General features: G+C 34.2%; 1 protein-coding gene across 2 annotated transcripts in view; it reads right to left on the minus strand.

Annotated features, from left to right (window-relative positions):
* Positions 1-347: 347 nt before the first annotated feature.
* Positions 348-19,378, minus strand: part of ADGRL4 (adhesion G protein-coupled receptor L4) — a 118,402-nt gene continuing 99,371 nt past the window's right edge. The window contains exons 14-16 of one of the 2 annotated variants that reach the window (XM_010347185.3): positions 3,526-3,617; positions 1,602-1,770; positions 348-982 (exon numbers count right to left, since the gene is read on the minus strand). In XM_010347185.3, coding sequence (XP_010345487.3) covers positions 920-982; positions 1,602-1,770; positions 3,526-3,617 — 324 coding nt within the window. In that variant the 3' untranslated portion in view covers positions 348-919. The other variant, XM_074381058.1, reaches the window with a different exon arrangement.

Genomic DNA, 19,378 nt, shown 5'->3' on the forward strand with positions numbered 1-19,378 from the left:
AATAATAAAGGATTGAAATATACTGAGAGAGTATAATTTTTACTTCACTGAAAGGTAATAGAATACTTCAGCTTTATTACACTCTGTTTACATTGATAGGCATAAACAATACTATATTTTGACAAACTTATATTTTACTGATCTAACATCCAAAGTCACAATCTGTGAAATAAGTATAGAAATAACATATATCTCAGTCTAGCCTTAGAAACTCATATTTTTTGCTTTTCCTTCAATTTCTGGAGGTAACCTTTTTTTTTGAAACATTAAAAAAGGAAATGGATATAGCAAACAGAAGTCTAAGTTGTTTTAGTAGACATTTAAGTTCAGAACAATTCACAAAATGGTAAGATGTATTTCTTCAATTCTTTATTTTATCTCAACAATTTCTCAGGTAGTCTATGGAAAAACAAGTTTATTCAAAATACATCTCATTATGATAACAACCATTCCCTTTTCACTGTTTGATATTCTGCCCCTTCATTCTCTTATGTTCCACTTTCTGTAACAGAGCTCATTACCAAGGTGGTAGGGGACTAGTTTCAAAGGCAACAAGAGTCACAAAAATATCAAGCCAGTGGTTTCCTTCAGGACATTCATATATTTCTTGTGTTAGAAAGAAACTCTTTCCTTGGGCGCAGTGATATCACTCCTGAGAAACCAATTACTTTCCAAATATCTGCAATACTATTTTTGACAGAACTATTTCATGTAGAAAAGCATGCTATATCTATATGATACATAATTTTACCTCATTATCTACAGTTCCTATAGTGTAAACAGAAAAACTGATTTAAAATACTTTTTGTCTAGTAGTTAATGATTGCATAATTTGATTGAGTCATTTTTACACATTGGTCAACTCACTGCTTGGACTTTTTATTTTTGTGAAGCTGTAATTATCCATCATTCTCTGTGTTTACTTTAAACATCCAAAACAACAGGGGACATTTTTGAACAATCTGCAATACTCTTCTTGAATCTAAAAATTAAGAAAAGCAAAGGAAGAAATGTTAATCAAAACAATCACATTTTTTTCAAATCATGATAAACTGTCATATGTGGTTTTCTTTTTATTTTGAGACGGAGTTTTGCTCTTGTTACCCAGGCTGGAGTGCAATGGTGCGATCTCGGCTCACCGCAACCTCCGCTTCCTGGGTTCAGGCAATTCTCCTGCCTCAGCCTCCTGAGTAGCTGGGATTACAGGCACGTGCCACCATGCCCAGCTAACTTTTTTTTGTAGTTTTGGTAGAGACGGGGTTTCACCATGTTTATCAGGATGGTCTCGATCTCTAGACCTCGTGATCCACCTGCCTCGGCCTCCCAAAGTGCTGGGATTACAGGCTTGAGCCACCGCGCCCAGCCCATATGTGGTTTTCTAACGTATTATGTATGGTTTTCTAATTATCAGAATATGTTCATTTAAGCTATATTTATATCCCTAATGCCAATGTATTTTTAAAAGCGTATTTTCCTATGAACAGGTGATTTAGACAATAGAGGTAGAAGTCATAGATCTATAAGAATAAGAATTTTCTATCAGTTTGGCAACTGATGCTACATGAATATATTAGGATTGACCAAAACAAGAAATTGTTTACCTTTCTAGATAAAACACACAGGAATAAGAAAATGAACATCCCCTGGAAAGCATTGCTGATTGTGAAGAGGTAAGCTGTAACCACTGACGGGTGCACAACATGGAGAATCCCAAAGATCCAGGTGGTGCCGAGAAGGAACAGGAGAGCGAGGGCTCCTCTTGCACAAGACCTATCACATACTAGAAATGCATCAGTGAAGAAAGCCATGTACGTTCAACACATCTCTCAAATTACTCAAATTATGTGGGAGGTGAGTTTTTAAATACACCATGGAATACTATGCAGCCATAAAAAAGGATGCATTCATGTCCTTTCCAGTGACATGGATGAAGCTGGAAACCATCATTCTCAGCAAACTGACACAAGAACAGAAGATCAAACACCGCATGTTCTCACTCATAAGTGGGTGTTGAACAATAAGAAGACACAGACACAGGGAGGGGAACATCACACACTGGGGCCTGTTGAGGGGAGGGGAGCTAGGGGAGGGCTAGCAGGGGGTGGGGGTATTGGGATGGGCTAACAATAGGAGAAATAACTAATGTAGATGATGGGGGGCATGGACAGCAAATGAGCATGGCATGTGTATACCTATGTAACAAACCTGCACGTTCTGTACATGTACCCCAGAACTTAAAGTGTCATGAAAAATAAATAAAATAAACCTTTTACAAAGACCCGGTAGGATTTGGAAACTGATAAGTTGTGCTACAGCTAAGTGGGACAGCCTTTAGGGTATGCTACTGCACCATAGCAGGAGTCTGCTTCCAAAAGCAAATTACTATTACTGAAACATGGAATTATTTTTAAGATTAAGGAGTTTCCTTAATCTTAAAATATTTTTGTCTGGTATACTGTAGTGTGTACGCTTTGATTTCAAATGTAATGTTGCAGGAATTCCTGATGGTAAGACATATATCAGTCAGGAAGTATTTTCCCTAAGAAACCCTGAAAAGTATACCATGTGGACTGGGGTCAGTACATATCCATGACATCAAAAGAGGCTCTGCTTTCCTTTCAGGTTAGAAGAAAAGAAAGTGTAGGATATAAAAATACGGTTTTGTTTTATTTTGTTTGGCTTTTGCCATAGAGTTATGTCAAAATAAATTCATTATCGAATACTGTTTTCTTAAAAATTAAAGAAAAAATACACACACATACTGACTCTTACATCTTTTCAACAGATTGCCTGTGACTTTTGGTAAAACAATATTCAATCTTGCTCACAAAAGACATTGCCTTGGAAATGAAGCAACTAATGATTTTTCTCTCATTCATTTGTAGTCCAATCATTCTTTGTTGCAGTAGATGTTTCAGTAGTATACCTCGGAAAATGAGTCATTTTCAACTTTATTAAAACCAGTACCCTACATGAAACCATGACTGGTGAGGACGAAAAGAAAGTAATCGATCAAACATTTACTAAATCCCAACTATAAATCTTGTGCAAGGTATTAAAACTACAGGAGTGTTTCCAAGCAACACAAACAGTCAGTTGTTCCCGGTGTTCCCTATAGCATAATTCAGCTCTTCCTGGACAAATCATTTTCAAGGTTTCAATAAATCAGTTTTAAGGTGGAGGGGTGTGTGAAGGAAAAATCATGACAACATGCAAACTAGAAATAACAAGAAAGAAACAGTTACTAAATTCTGAAAAACATTTTGCAAAAGAAAATCACTAAGGCCTTTTTTTGCCTTAAAACACAGTCATCATCTTTTTATGTTTGAAAAAATTGCTTCTGACCATTTAATCTTTGGTAATTGTAGTCTTAATAAACATACTAAATGCTATTTTCCAATATGTCTTTTAAATATGGTAAAGTATGAAACAATCACTTAAAAATAATTCCCCAAATTATTTGTACTTTAAGTTACTAAAGTTTTTAATTACTAAAAAATACTGAACTTAAAAAGACACATTTACCTTATGTTCTCAAAGCAACTAACTTCTGGTTTCAACCCTGCAGTGTGACGAAAAACTTTGTATATGATAACTCCAAAAGCCAAGAGATTCACCTGGAAAAAAAATTAATTTCAAAGAAGAGATAGTTTTCACCTTAAATTAGATACATATAAAGAAAATAAATAGTAAAGATTTCAGTATGATAGAAACCAAAGTTCATGGCATTTATATAGTTCTTTACAGTATCACTGAAAATTATCGGTACAAGTGGTAGTGAAAGCAACATGTTCATGAAACTTCTTCAGATGTTATTATCATACCTAAAGATTGAGGAGTATCAACCTGCTGCCACTAATATGATTAATACATACAGTAAGGTTAATTTTAGTTTGAAAATTTTTCTTTTTCCTTGATTTAACCTTGGACGGTTTCGAATGATAATCAATGAATTAAATGTTTGTTGTCAGGTAAATACATGTTAATAAACACATTCTATTATTTATATTTTGTAATATGGGCTAAATAGAATTGACAAGTTGTCACCCTTTTTATTGTGACTGCATTATGAAATGTTTCCTCTTATTTTCCTTTCTTCTATAGTTCTGAAGACCTCCAAGTCATATTTGCAGTGTTAGAAGGTTAAATGAGGGGTATATGTTAAATGTATATATATTCTAATGTGAGCATACCAATAATTTAAAATATTAAATGTTATAGAAATAGCTGGAAGGCTAATCCCTTATTAAGTATATTTTATTAATTCAACCAGATTTTTCCAAAGCCGCTTTGAAATGACAATAGCAAAGTGCAGTATTATAATTTTCAGCTAATTCTTCTAGTAATTCAGAAGCTTACAGTTATCACACATTTCTTTTTTCTATATTCTAATGAGTTTTATGTAGCCTCTCAAAATGAAATTTAGTATAGTTTAGTATTACAAAAAGCAGTATAAAATAATGGGTCTGAGAATTTCATGTTGTCAGTTTTATATGGAGAGGTCCTTGAGAGGAAATCTCTGAGAAATAAGGGCTCTAGTCTCTTCTTCCTGTTTCCAAATGTCCATCACTTCTAATTACATGATTAGTTAATCCTAATGATTGTAATGCTTCAATACTTTAGCAATTGCAAAGGTGAGATAAAGAATATTTAAATTGATTTAGGTGATAGTTTCATCCGCTTTGTATGCTCAAATAATTAACTGAAATGACAATTAAGCAAATTTAATTTTATAAGTAGTCTTTCATACTCATGAAACTGTAATACTTACTATTTTCTAGGTTTCAATAGCCATTGCTTCTTTGTATAAATTTGGAAATAACTGTAGTTAAATTTTTAAATTTATGTACATATATTTATAAATAATAAGAGTTGTACAATTTGGTTAGTCTAAATAATATATGCCTAACCATCTTTAAGTAATATTTATGAGGTATTTATATTGAGCTTTTTATCTCAACAAAGAAAGAGTTAGAAGATAAAGTAAATGATCAGAAATACTATTCTCTAGATCCAAAAATTTTCCACATAAATAGTAATTTATTTAAGTTTCTTAAACTTCTGTTTTCAATAAAACTGAATTTGAAACATAGTTGCTTGTACTGCTAATGGTTTCTGAGACGTTCACATTCATTTCGGATATGCTCTTCTATATCACATGCTGAACTAGTGAAGACAGGGAATGGAATGGTCCCTGGGGTGATACAAATCTTGAAAGTACATTTTTTTTTCTGTCAAAAATTGAAAATGTTTACATACTTATAAAACCCAGGTGCTGCTGGGCAAGTGGGAGACTAATTCTTATTCTACTAGCTCATATTTTCCCAAGTGTAAGAGAAAACAGATTAAAACATGCTTATCAAAAGGTGTTACAGTTTCATATTATCCAAAAATCACAAATATACTGATTATAGTATCCATATTCATTGATAATGATACAAATATGTGAAATTTTTTATTTTCATTTATCCTAAGAATTTTTTAAAGGGCCTATTAAGTGTCTGGTGTCAGGGGTGAGGTACCTATTAACGATTAAAACAGAGTTGGTCTTTTGTTCTCATAGATTCTATTGAGAAACAGATAGTAAACAAAGAATCATACAAATCCTTAGAAATCCACAAATGGTGATAAATGCTATTAATTCACAAATTTGAACTGTTAGGAGAGACAAAATGGACATGTAAGATGAGAATGTAGGTTTAGGAAGTACCTGGCTTGGGACTTAGCATTTAAACCAGGATTTAGTCAATTGCAGTGCATTAGTAGAAAAAATAATGAAGGTAGAAAAAGCATTCTATGAAGAAAAACAGCATGGGAAAATCCTCAAGCCTTGAGGATCTAAGAAGGTGATATTTCTATAAACAATTGATAAAGGAGGCTGCAGTATAGTGAACAAAGCCAAGAGTGGCAGGACGTGAGTTGGGTGAGGAGAGAGGGACAATTATTATTTAGATTTTATTTGAAGTGCAAAGGTTTATTTACTCTTTTGTTCAATAATTATTTATGTACCATAGGCCTTCTCCTTAAAGAACTTATAGTATGATGGAGGAGATGACCAGAAAACAGGCAAGGGCAACAAAATTCAGAAAGTACACTGTAGTTGTTTACATATTGTCATGAAAGAACACATGACTGAGTCCTTAATAGGGATTTCTAAGCCAGTCTTGAATAACCAGTGGAGGCAAAGGACAACACAGAGAAATAAATGATTAATGTGCAAATCAGTCATTGGACCCATCTATGTACTCTCAATTCCTAGGTGATCAGAGCCAAGGGTTCAAATTATTGTCTGTCCTTAGCCCAATCTAACTCCTCCATTTGGAAGTCTAATCGGCATTGTGAGTTAAAAAACAGTCAAAAAAAAAAAAAAAAAAAAAAGAAAAAGAAAAAAACCCAAACTGCTGTTATTCCCAAAAAGTACCTGTTTTTTCCTGCACTTTTCCCCATTTCAAAAAAAATGTTATCTTAATCTTCTAAATTATCAGTCAGTGAACTCTTTATCTCTACCTTCAAAACATATTCAGAATATGACCATTAACTACTCACCATTTCCACAGACACTATCCTGAAACCGGCCACCATCATGACCCCTCCAGGCTACTTCAGAAACCTTTCTATTGATCTCTCTTCTGTCATCCTTACCTTCCTGTAATCTATCTCACCACAGCAGTCAAACTGATCTCTTTAAAATGTAAACCAGATCTTTTCCTTGTTCAGAATCCTCCAATGGCTTCCTATGTCATTCAGAGTTAAAGTAAAAGATCATACTTTAAAGATCATACTTTAAGATTGGCTTTAAGGTCCAATATGATTTGATCTCTGATATACTTCTTCCCCAAAGCATTAATTTTCTGTCCTTTGACCACTTCACTCCACTCGCAGTGGTTTCTACATAGTTTCTCCAGTACCCTATGCAACATTCCACAGGGCAGCTGAATTTGGCCACTAAGATATTCCTATGGCTTCATTCCCTCACCACTCAGTTTAAATATGATCTTGCCTACATACTCCCTGCTGTGTACTTACATTAAAAAAACTGAAACTCAAATGATAAAATCAGACCTGAGTTCACTTTCATGGAAATGTAGAGAATGATGAGTATTCTTTACTGTTATGCACAATGCAAACTTTGTATGCCAAGATGTCTTTCCTTGCCTTAGTCATTAGAAAACCGACACTCTCCTTGACCAAACTTTAGCCAGATTCCTGTGAGCCCTCTTCACAACTAGCTATGTCTTGACCTTGGGCTTCAGCGTCTGATCTTGCAGAGTCCAGTTTCAGTAAAATTCCTGGTAAAGTCAGTTTAGAGAGAATCCCCTCACTTGTGATACCTGATCATTCTCAATACATAATCAAATTATTCAACTCCCATCCTTGGTATTTGGTGACCCTGGCTGCCCTTCACTAGGAATCCTGTTAGGTGAGTTTAGCAAGAATTTCCCTCACCTATGATGTCTTTTCTTTTCTTTTCTTTCTTTTTTTTTTTTTTTTTTTTTTTTTGAGACGGAGTTTCGCTCTTGTTACCCAGGCTGGAGTACAATGGCACAATCTCGGCTCACCGCAACCTCCGCCTCCTGGGTTCAGGCGATTCTCCTGTCTCAGCCTCCTGAGTAGCTGGGATCACAGGCACGCACCACCATGCCCAGCTAATTTTTTTGTAATTTTAGTAGAGACGGGGTTTCACCATGTTGACCAGGATGGTCTAGATCTCTTGACCTTGTGATCCACCCGCCTCGGCCTCCCAAAGTGCTGGGATTACAGGCTAGAGCCACCGCGCCCGGCCTGATGTCTCTTCTTAGTAATTATTCTGTTACCCTTAACTTGCACCTTGGCTATAAATCCCCTGATTTCAGAGTTGGGCCAATCTGCCTCCCCTCTGCCACAGTTTTGACACCTATCACAATAGTCCTGAATAAAGTTCCCGTACCATTTAACAAGTGTCAGAATAATTTTTTTCTTTGATTTTGTATCAGAATAATAACTTTTACCAGAAAAGTAATTATCTAAAATTATTTAGAATAACTTTTTCTTACTCAAAATTTGCTGAATTACATGATCCAAAGTCATATTACGATATTCAACAAAGTTGGGGTAAATAAAAAATATATAGGTTTTTCCAGTTACCCCAGTTTGCTGGATAATAAAATACAATGTCATATTAAAATATTCAGCAAATTTGGGGAAACAGGCAAAACTTACATTTACTCCTTTATACTGTCTGCATCCTCTCTTTATCCATAAATATCTAATCTACTTTAAATCCTTTTTCTAACAGCGTCAAAGCTGCAAACGAAGAATCAGCATCACCTAAAAGCATCTAAAGGCACATAAGTTTATGTACTTAAGAGGTAGAAATACTAGTTTACACGGTATGGAAAAGTATCTTGGGGGAGTTTTATGAAACAAGTATGAAGCATTTGAGATGAGGTTAAAATAAGAATACTTCAAAAGAAGATGATAAAGAATTAGAAAGCATTTCTAATAATAAAAATAGTTTTCAGCTAACCCAGTGATAATGACTTTCAGGATAGATTTTTAAAAAGTCTATATTTTGGGTGGAGCAGCCAGAAAGATACTATCAGCACTATGTTTACATGGCAGTGTCTTACATCATATGGCAGACTTCAATAATTCTTTAAAATGTAGGAAAAATCATTGGTTCATCTTAATTAAGAAAATAGTGTTTTCAAAATGAGATGTACTTTTGCTCCTTAGTGCTTACCTGTGTGCTTATTTAATCCACTGTGGTCCCTTTATTAATCTCTAAATGTTAGTGCCACAAAGCCACCAGGGATAACTAACGATTTGTAAATGAACATTCCTTCATTGTCACTTTTGTCTCGTTTTAAAATGGTTTTAGATTGTCAACTTGGATTCCATGATAGTTTGATAGAAATAAACAGGGCAAGGACCTTAGATGGCAAGTATAAGAACTTTGAAATTCAATGCTGCATCTCAGAATACAGAAGAGAATAAAAATGGCTGTGAAGAAAAAACAATCACTCAAAGTCATGAACACTTAACCCTTGAGATAAAGCAATAATTTAAAGTCATTTTTTTGTTTCATCTTAAGTGATATTTATCTAAAAAGAGACCTGTTTCTTAACTTCGGATACATGCATTTCATATATTTCATGTATTTCCAAACTTAGCACATACATTTTGTTGTTAGACAGTGTGTGAAATTTTTTTAAGTGTCTTTAAAAAAAAAAAAAACAAGAAATTTAAGTAGATGAGTTGGTGAAAGAGCAACAATGAATTCAGAAGGATTTAGAGCTACAGGTACATTCAGCCCAAAGGCTTCAAAATCAGACTTCAAAATGAAGCATCCCCATCAGTCATTTTTCTTTTCATAGTCTTTTTCTCAATAATTGATGAAGCCATCTATATGCTGATGTTAGATCTCACCAAAAAAAAAATGAAAAGATTTCTCTTACAGTACTTTTAGACCCATGCTTAAATTTTCATATATATCAAATGGAATCTGGTTCATTTAAGAATGTGTCATAATCACAACTTATTGGTTCTTTCAAATAGTTTTATTACCTTTAAATTAACTGGCCTAGGACAGACCTGCTTTTGCCATGAACAATGGATGGGTTTCTATTGACTGGCCTACTGAGTAGCCATATACAAGGCTGATCATTCTCAATCCTTATATCACTGCAGAAATGGCTATATCTTTACCTATGTATTCATTTTGAGACAGGGTCTTGCTCTGTTGCCCAGGCTGGAGTGCAGTGGTGCAATCACAGTCCACTGCAGCCTCCACCTCCTGGGCTCAAGTGATCCTCCCACCTCAGCCTTTTGAGTAGCTGTGATCACAGGTGCACACCACCATACCCAGCTAATTTTTTTGTATTTTTAGTAGAGATGGGATTTTGCCATGTTGTCCAAGCTTGTCTCAAACTCCTGGGCTCAAGTGATCTGCCCACCTAGGCTCCCAAAGTACTGGGATTACAGGCATGAGCCACCATGCCTGACTCTATGTAGTTATTAATTTGAGGATCAAAATTTAAAATTATGCTATTAATTGTCCATGAGTTAAATTAGAATCAAAGAAGTACAAGTTTTGTCTTCCGTCTGATTTTCTTTTTGTAATCATTTTCTAATTGAGATTACCATATTAAATGCCTTAGTTACAATGCTTAACACAGAGTATCAGAAAATTGGCTATGTAAACACCCCTCCACTCCAAAAAAGTGTCCACACCCTGATTCCTGGAACCTGTGAATATGGCAAAAGGGATACTGCAGATAGAATTAATGTTGTAAACTTTAAGATAGGGAGGTGATCCTGAATTACCTGGTTGGGCCCAATACAATCACATGAGCCTTTAAGTCAGAGGAGACTTGGTGTGAGAGATAAGGCAAAAATGAAGTGGAGGCAGAGAAATTTAAGCAGGAGAAGATACCACCAGCTGGTGCTGGCTTTGAAGATGAATGAGATCATGAGTCAGGGAAAATGCGAGGCCTCTACAGGCTGGGTAGGAGCCCTGTCTCACAGCCCTAAGGAAATGGGGCCTTAGTCTCACAACTGCATGGAACTCAGTGTGGCCAACAACCTGAATAAACGTGGAAACGAATTCTTCCCCAGTCCTTCCAGAGACACTGATGTCTTGATTTTAGCCCAGTGAGACTCGAAGTAGAAAAACCAGCTGCAACACACTGTACCCAGACCTCTAACCTACAGAACTGTAAGATAATACGTTCGTGTTGTCTTAGGCCACTGAATTGTGGTAATTTGCTATAGAAGCAATAGAAAACTAATATAGGGAAAAAAACACGCATGTTTACAGATACGTGTGTATATGTATGATATGATTTGGCTCCGCATCTCCCCTCAAATCTCATATTGAATTGTAATCTTCAGTGTCAGAGGAGGTGCCTGGCGGGAGGTGACTGAATCACAGGGGCAGACTACCCCTTTGGTGTTCTCATCATAGAGGTTTCATGATATTTGGTTGTTTGAAAGTGTGTAGTACCTCCTCCTTCACTATTTCTCTCTCTCTCTCTGATCACCATGTGAAGATGTACTGGCTTCGCCTTCACTTCTCTGTGATTGAAAGTTTTCTGAAGTCTCCCCACCATGCTTTCTGTACAGCCTGTGGAACTGTGAGTCAACTAAACTCCTTTTCTTTATAAATTATCCAGTCTCAGGCAGTTCTTTGTAGCAATGTTACAATGAACTAAATAAAATATGTCTATGTATATAATGAAAGACCCTATAAGTATAATTTTAATTGTCTTTAAATTTGTATTTATTTTAAACTGGATTTTAAATCTTAAAAGGTTAAACTTAAAATTAAATTTTATGAGATTTTAAATCCAGTTTAAAATAAATGCTAATTTCTAGTACCTATCATATTTCTTCTGTAAAATGCTTTCTTTGATAGGTCCTTCACATAGGATTGACAGATGCAGTAAATAAAAATATAGGATACCAGTATCCTGCTTCCAAATATTAATATTAATTCCATGCAATATTTGGGGGCATATTTATACTTAAACATTAATTCATTGTTTATCTAAAATTTAACTACACTTGGCATCCTGCATGTCAACTCTAACTTTTTAGCTCTCAAATTTTGTTCACGTCTGATCTTTTTATAATCTGAGGATATCGGCTTCTTAGTGGAAAACCCCAAGGATGTCACCCTTTACACACAGGCTGATCTATAATTGTTTGAAAGAGACCAAAGGAAGAGGGGCTAAATTTTTAGATGTTCCAACTATTGTGGAAACTGAATATATGTGAATGTGCTAAAACTGATAAAATGTCCCAAAATGAAAGGGCACATAAAAGGATTGCAATCAGATAGGAACAGTAACACAGTATCATATATTTGGGCTTGGCAGGACTCTTTCCCCTTAGAAACTCCTTGGTATACACGGCATAGTTGTGTCCGGAAGCAGTGAATTGAGCCAGTGCCTGTTCAACAGCTTTTGTTAGTAAAATAATGGTTAGCAATAAAATGTATAAAGCACTGGTATAAACTGGTAATAGCACCTTTGTGAAAATTCACAGCAAGTATGATACCACAGTGTTTGGTCACCTATGTCAGATTTGTGAAAAAGATAGAATAGCTTCCCCTCAGCTCCTCCACATATACGTGACACTGCTAGAAGATGTCACTCTGCTAATACCATGAGTCTCCTCATGTTCAGGACTCACTGGAGTCAGATTTAGCAGATTTGGGGATATCTACAGAGCTAAAAGATATTTCTCTGCTGAGGTTACCAACACTCAACTCAGCAGAAGGCAGGCCTCAGAGGAATGGGAGTGCAGTCTATAATTATATGAAAAAAAAATTTGAGTAATCTGAAACATACTGAAACATCTGAAACAATCTGCAAACATAATAAATATATTAAAGTAGGCTCTTTATATCACAAAAGGAGAAAACTTTTAATAGATCACCCTGGGATAGTAACAGTATCACACAAACATGCTAAACGGTTGAGATTTATGCTTTAGAAAACAGCAATGTTCTCCTACCAATCATTGACTACAGAGGAATACAATTAGATGAATGATAGCTCTGGGATAATGTGACTCTGCACATACTTAAAAACTACTGTTATATTGAAACTCAAGTGAATGACCATCTCTACACCCACCAAAATTAAATTTTTGAGTGCTAATATTGAGTGATTTCTATGTGCCAAACATTGTTCCAAGTCTGCTATATTTATCGATCTATTTAACCTTCTCACCAACTTTAGGGGATGAGTATTCTTCTCCTTAATATTATCGCCATTACCATTAATATTTCTGTTGTTGCTATTATTATTACATTTGTTTCATATTTATGGCAACAGACGCAGAGAGAGGTCAAATAACTTCCCCCACCACAATTAGGGGGCAAGAGAGCCAACATTCATACCTAGTAGACAGGTTACAGTGTTCATGCTCCTGAGCATTTCACAAAACTATCAAACTACAGATGAGGGAACAATAAAGCAAAGTTAAACTGACATCTATAAATTTAAAAATTTAATTGTACAGACATTTATTTATATATGTAGCTAACAGTTACTTCATTTGAGATATAGGTTAAAAAGAGAAGAACAAAATATTAATAAGTATTAATATGGTTAGCTATTTGGCATTAGTATTATTCAAATTAGTCATGATACCAGTAATGAAGCCCTTGTTAATAGCCAACAAAATTTAGTGTACAGTGCTAATAATCCTTTACTGGAGACACCTGTCCTCATTGTTCTCTGTGGTCAAGGGATTAAAGAATGTGGTAATATTTCCTGTTCTGATGAAAAACAAAGCTTTCTATCCTTTAGCGTCCAAATATAGCTGTATAACCATTTCATAATAGTGGATTGTAAAAAATTATCAATTGGGGTACATAAAGAACACATTAGAATTCCAACTGATATTTTCCTGAGGAGAAATTAAACTTTAATACTTATAATGTGAATGACACTTTTTCCATGTTCTGTAGAGTGGAGTCCCATGCCAGCTCTGAGCCATTCTGAAGGATATATTTCTTCTTCTAGGTGGAGAAGTCTGCCCTCTTTACATTTCAGCCTACTGCATCATATTGTATGCATACCTGTCAGCTCACACTATGTAGTTTTAATAAAGCAATCCTAGTGAAATGGGCAAATAAGACTTAAGGTATCTCCAAGTGCACTGTGGGTTAAAATTAACACTGATAAGGAAAATACAAACAAGAAAATGACAAAACTGACATTTTTCCTACTTCTAAAGTATGCTATTTGCCAGCCAGGCTGCAAGCCCATGTAACAAGTCCATATAAGCCAATTACGGTTAATATCTGTGAAGATCTAATCAGATTTGATAAAATGGTATTAAAAAACTCAAAGTATTAAGGACATAATTTGAAGCATGGATTTAGACCTTCAGTTTTCAGTCATATTTAAAGTTGTATATATCCATGACATGTTTAGAAGTCTCTATTAATATTTCTACTTAATAGTGGAAGTTAAAAGTCATGGACTATTGAAGAAAATCTCTCTTCCTTATGATAAAATTAACAAAAATAATACACGGAACATAACATAATAACCCTTGAAGTAATACATGGAAAACAAATAAAATAATGGCACCAAATTTCAATGTATTCCTTTATATATTCCAGTAAAATCTTCTGGAAAGTTCAATAAGAAAACCTTACTGAAAGTGTGAAAAAAGAAGTATTAGAACAGAGTACCCAGAGTGGTAGACCTGCTACACCTAAGGTGAAAATACAGATTTAATGTATTTTTGAAGTTGCAGCTCCCTAACAGTCATTAAAACCAAGTATTAAACTGAACTTAGATCTATATCTTTGAATTGCTGTATTTAAAGTATAATCAATATTTCATTTAAAAAAATGAAATGTTAATATTTTGTGAGAATCATATTGATGTATTTTAAATATTGTTATTTCAGCTTTCAATCTTTAAATATATATATTTAAAGCATGCTTTACAATATACATTATATATTATATAAGATAATTGACATAAAATATTAGTAAACTAATAAATGATGCAAATTCTCAAAATATAAGCGTACATTTAGTGAGGTATATAGTTGTTACTGATGGGTCTTTCATCAAAAACGTTTGAAGACAACTTTCTTATATGATACGACAGTTTTAAGAAAGCAACAACTGCACCTTCAAAATAAATGGACTAACTGGACGTTAGAGCCACACTCATAGGTTCAAATTCCAGTTCCCATACTTACAAGATTTATTTAACTATTTGTGTCTTTGCCTTCCTTGTGTGTAAAATGTGGGTAGTGTTAGTACTTTTCTCATAGGTTTTTTGTATGTACTAAATTATATAGTTAACGTAAAGGACTCAAAAGAGTGCTCAAAATTTAAGTTCCCAACAAACATCAATTATTGTCAGTAATGGTTATAACACTCATATGGAGTTATGGTTCTTCCGAATTGTCTTAAAAAATTTGTAGTAACCAAAAATACATATAATGTGCATTTACTCAACAACTGAATAATTGGGTAATTATTATTTTGTGATATGGTTTCATTGGACCTGTAAATAGCACCTTAAAATACCAGAACTTATATTTGACAGTCTTTATTTTGGGGCAATATGTTCTTAATACAGAGGAGGAAATATTTTCCACTTTGAAGACTTTCTTCTAAACTAATATCAGTAAAAATAAATACCAAAATGGATATAACTCAAGAGTAAGTTTAGCATTTATCATTTGTGTAAACAACTCCTCACTTTTGTTGAAAGTTCTCTGGGGTAGAATTGTAATTTACAGGTCATAAACCTGGCTATCTTCAAGAAGTCTATAAAAATAAAATAACTATTTTGCAAAGAGTGACCTATAGAGTACCTTGAATATAAGAAGCATGAGTGAATTCCACATGCTAACCCTTAAGGATAATATACTGGGAGAAATCCATAAGGTTTTGTTTTCACAGAGCTTACAGTACTCCTGGAGAAGACAGATGTTATTAGGTTATTCACAATAACACATGTGTAATGATAAAATGATAAAAGTTTTCCAAAAGAAAAAAAAATGAGCTTCTATGAAGGCATTTAGCAAAGAGATTTATTATGGACTAATGAATCAAGCAGAACTTTCCTTGGAAAGCATTGTTGGAATTGACATCTGAAAGACAAATGGGAGGTAACTAGATGGAGGTATGAACAGAAGGATGTAACAGAGAGTGTTTCAGTGGAGAGGTGCTGAGATGAGAAGGTGCATAGAACCTCTCAGAAAGCGTCAAGCAGCCAGTGTTACTGAATACGGAGAATTCCTGCTGAAAGACGCTGAGCAGCAGACAAGGTCCAGAACGTGTGTTTCTAGGGAAAGTGTCCACATGTCCTGTTTGCCTGGGTTGGTTGTCACTTTGATCAGATGCTATCAGGAGGAATGATTTTTGCATCAAAAAGAATCTTAAATATTTATTCCTTGGGAAGCCCTGAAACTAGACAGGGCAATGTTTTCATACGAGAGAAAGAAATCATGACTAAGCCATGCAGGCAGTCCATTCTCTCAGAATTTGGCATTCATATTTTGCAGGGCATATTAAAGGGGACAGAGGGATATGACAAACACTTATAGGGAAGTTTAAATGCCTTCAGCTGTTAGAGGAAGAGCTCTGCAAAGGCTGATAAGACTGATTGAAGGACTCCCTCTTGTAGCAGATCAGCTTGGGCAAGAAAATTCTGTTACTTTCAGAGGATGATCAAAAGTCCAAAGACAATCAGGACCTATTCTGTGCTCTTGGCCAAGTTTAAGGATTTTATGGATTCTTAGTGAATAGAAGATCGAAGGTTTTGTCTGTTAGCTACAAAAGAATGCACATAACTTGCCTTAATGCAATCAGTCCTTTTCAAATAATTGGTCTACAGCTTTAAAAAGTTATAAATAGCAGAACCCCTCAGGTATTTATAAGTAGATAAGTCAAGATTACAGTACTGTAGTGTAAAAATCTAGTAAAACATCTTTTATAAAATGCTGTTACTATTTATGTTTGCATATATTACAGAAACTTCCATTAGGATTAACTGAGCTATATTAAAAGTGTTTTGTAAAGATCAAAAGACTATGGGAATTTAAAGTGAATAATAATTTTAATGACTATCTTGTATTATCAGCATCCATATTTTTTCCCTTTCATCATATCATTATGTAACAGCCCTCACTGTAAACCTACATTTATAAGGAAATACTAGTGATGAATCTCGTCTTAACCAGCTATTTCCAACTGGGCTTTAGAAACCGAAGACTTCTAAAAAATATTTTTGGATTTCTAATTTCTGTGGGTTTATTCAATTTTTAAGAAATTTTTTATATGTGTATTAAGGACATTATCTTTGAAGGTATTTCCAGTAAGAATATATCTCTCATATATAGGAACATATTGAAACTACCAATGTATTATTAGTGTTTTTTAAAAATTCCACTTTTTCTTATTTTGAATTCCAGCTATCTATTGTTTCAAGAAGGTCAGAATAACATGAAAAAAGTGGAAAAATGTTACAGGCACTGAAATTCTTATTAATATATAATATGGATAAAGGTTAGAATATTAAAGTGCCTTGAACCACAGAGGTCACTGAAAGATGCACCCAACAAATATGATGACATTAAATTAAAACATGTAATTAAAATGTTGATGGCATTATCCATAACATTTTAAATTACAATGAGTAGCGTTTCTAATATACCTTTAATGTGGACATCTAAAGTGCAGTGCCCAAAACATGATTTTAATTATTTTTGTCATATGTGTGCTACTTATAGAGGACTGCAAAATACACTCGTCTTCAAGATACGTAACATGCATGTCTAGGCTGGTGATTCCCAGTGATGAAAACTGGGAATATCACCCCCCCCTCAGAGGACATTTAGCTATATGGAGAGACATTTTTGGTTGACATACTTAAGTGGTGGTGGTGCCACTGACATCTAGTGAGTAGAGACCAGATATGTTTCTAAACTTACATTGGCACAGACGGGACAGCCTCCACAACAAAGATTTGGTCCAAAGTGTCAACTGTGCCATTACTGTGGAATCCTGGTCTCTCAACAATGCTTTTTGGTTTATATATTCCAATCGAACCATTTATTGTTATTATTTACCTCTGCAGATAATAATATCTAGTGTTGGCAAAAGTCTAGGAAAGAGAACACTCTCATATATTGTTGGTGAACCTACCAATTGAAGTAACTGTTTTGAAGGACAAGTTGTAAATTTAAAAAATCTGTATATACTTGATTTCTACATCTAAGAAGCAGTTCCTCATAATTTTATGTAACAGATATATGCAATTATATGGGAGTAAAGGTTCTCTGTGCAGTATTATTTTTTAAAAGTAAAATTTGGAAATACATTAAATATTCATCAATAGGAAAGTTGTTAAACATATTAGCACATAGTCATAATATGCACGATTAAAAGATGGTAGAACTGCAAATTCTAACAAGGAAAATAAATATATTGATAATAGTTCAGGTTTTTTGAGTTAATAATCAAATACACAGCTGAGGTCTAGAAGGATATAGGGTCACTATTAATGAAAACCTAGTTATGGAGAGAATGAATATAGGATGGAATATTAGTATTTTTATTTTGCACAGTCTTGTAATATTTGCATTTTTCCAATCTTTGGCAATTTATGCTATTAAAAAATGTAATAGGAATGTCTCACATAATAACAGATATGTCTAAATGTGGCCCATCTTGTAAGGGTTATATACAAAATTCATTCTGAGTAGGTTTTGCTAAGTATTTCCTGGTGAAAGGGAATTAGAGTGTAGACATAAGGACAATTAGACGTTACAACAAAAAATGAGTGGAGTTCTGGGCAGATTTGAAAAGAGGTAAGAGTAGTGGAACAGCAACACGCAATTATGAGAGTTTTGATTTAAATTCAAATGAAAGCTCACAGTTTTTAAATAAAATGCCTTATTTGGACATAGCTTAATTAGTATTTGCCTCAATCAAGCAAATGCTATTCTTCAATACTGAACGTGTCTATGGGAAACTTCAGTTTCTATTTAAAAGTTAAATTATTTTTACAAACTCTTCTTTATATTTGTGTACTTGAATCTAATCACTTACATAGTTTTAGTTGAAAGAATTCAGCATTGAAGATTAAAAATATTGAATAAAGAAATAAATTATGGAAATTATCTTCAGTTTGCAGCTTGCTTTACAAAGATTTGGAAACCTCTTTTTTATACAGCTTTTAAAAGCAAGACTAGGCCTTTTCAAGTACAGTCACAATTTAACATTTTAAATGTAGTGATTCATAGATAGAATCAATGGGGTCACTGGTTCACATTTCAGAATTCTAAGAGATCCTTAATATGAATGAGCCGAACACCTGAAGAAGTACTTTAGTATGATCACTGCAGAACATGTTACTGTTCAAATACCTAAGTAGTTAACACTTATCAGAACAGATTAAAAGCTTAAATATTTGTTTGAAACCACATACACAGGGGTAGAAAAAGCCACTCGTGTTGACAAATTCTGTTCTTACTCATTTATATATTACCTCAAAGGCATTTTACATCATACTCCCGAACCAGGCATGCCCCAGGGCTCCATTCATAAAAATAAGCAAATACCATTTAAGGTATTAGTCTATAGTTCTTACTCTAATAGTCCTTACTTTATAGATAAACTGCAAGCATTCCAGGTAAGAATGAAAGGGATTAAAGATTGCTCTACAGAGATTTCTTTTCTGGAGCAGAAGTCTTTCTAGATTTGTTTAGAGAAACGGTGAAGGCAATCTTATCCCTCATATGAGGCCATAAAAAATGTGCCCCTAATTATTTAAATTTGAAGCTTCGCTTATATTTTGTCTTTATGCTGGAAAATGAGTATTATTTATTCTATTAAGTTTCTATTGGTTTT

Source organism: Saimiri boliviensis, chromosome 11 (assembly GCF_048565385.1).
Source record: "Saimiri boliviensis isolate mSaiBol1 chromosome 11, mSaiBol1.pri, whole genome shotgun sequence".
Classification (NCBI taxonomy): Eukaryota; Metazoa; Chordata; class Mammalia; order Primates; family Cebidae; genus Saimiri; species Saimiri boliviensis.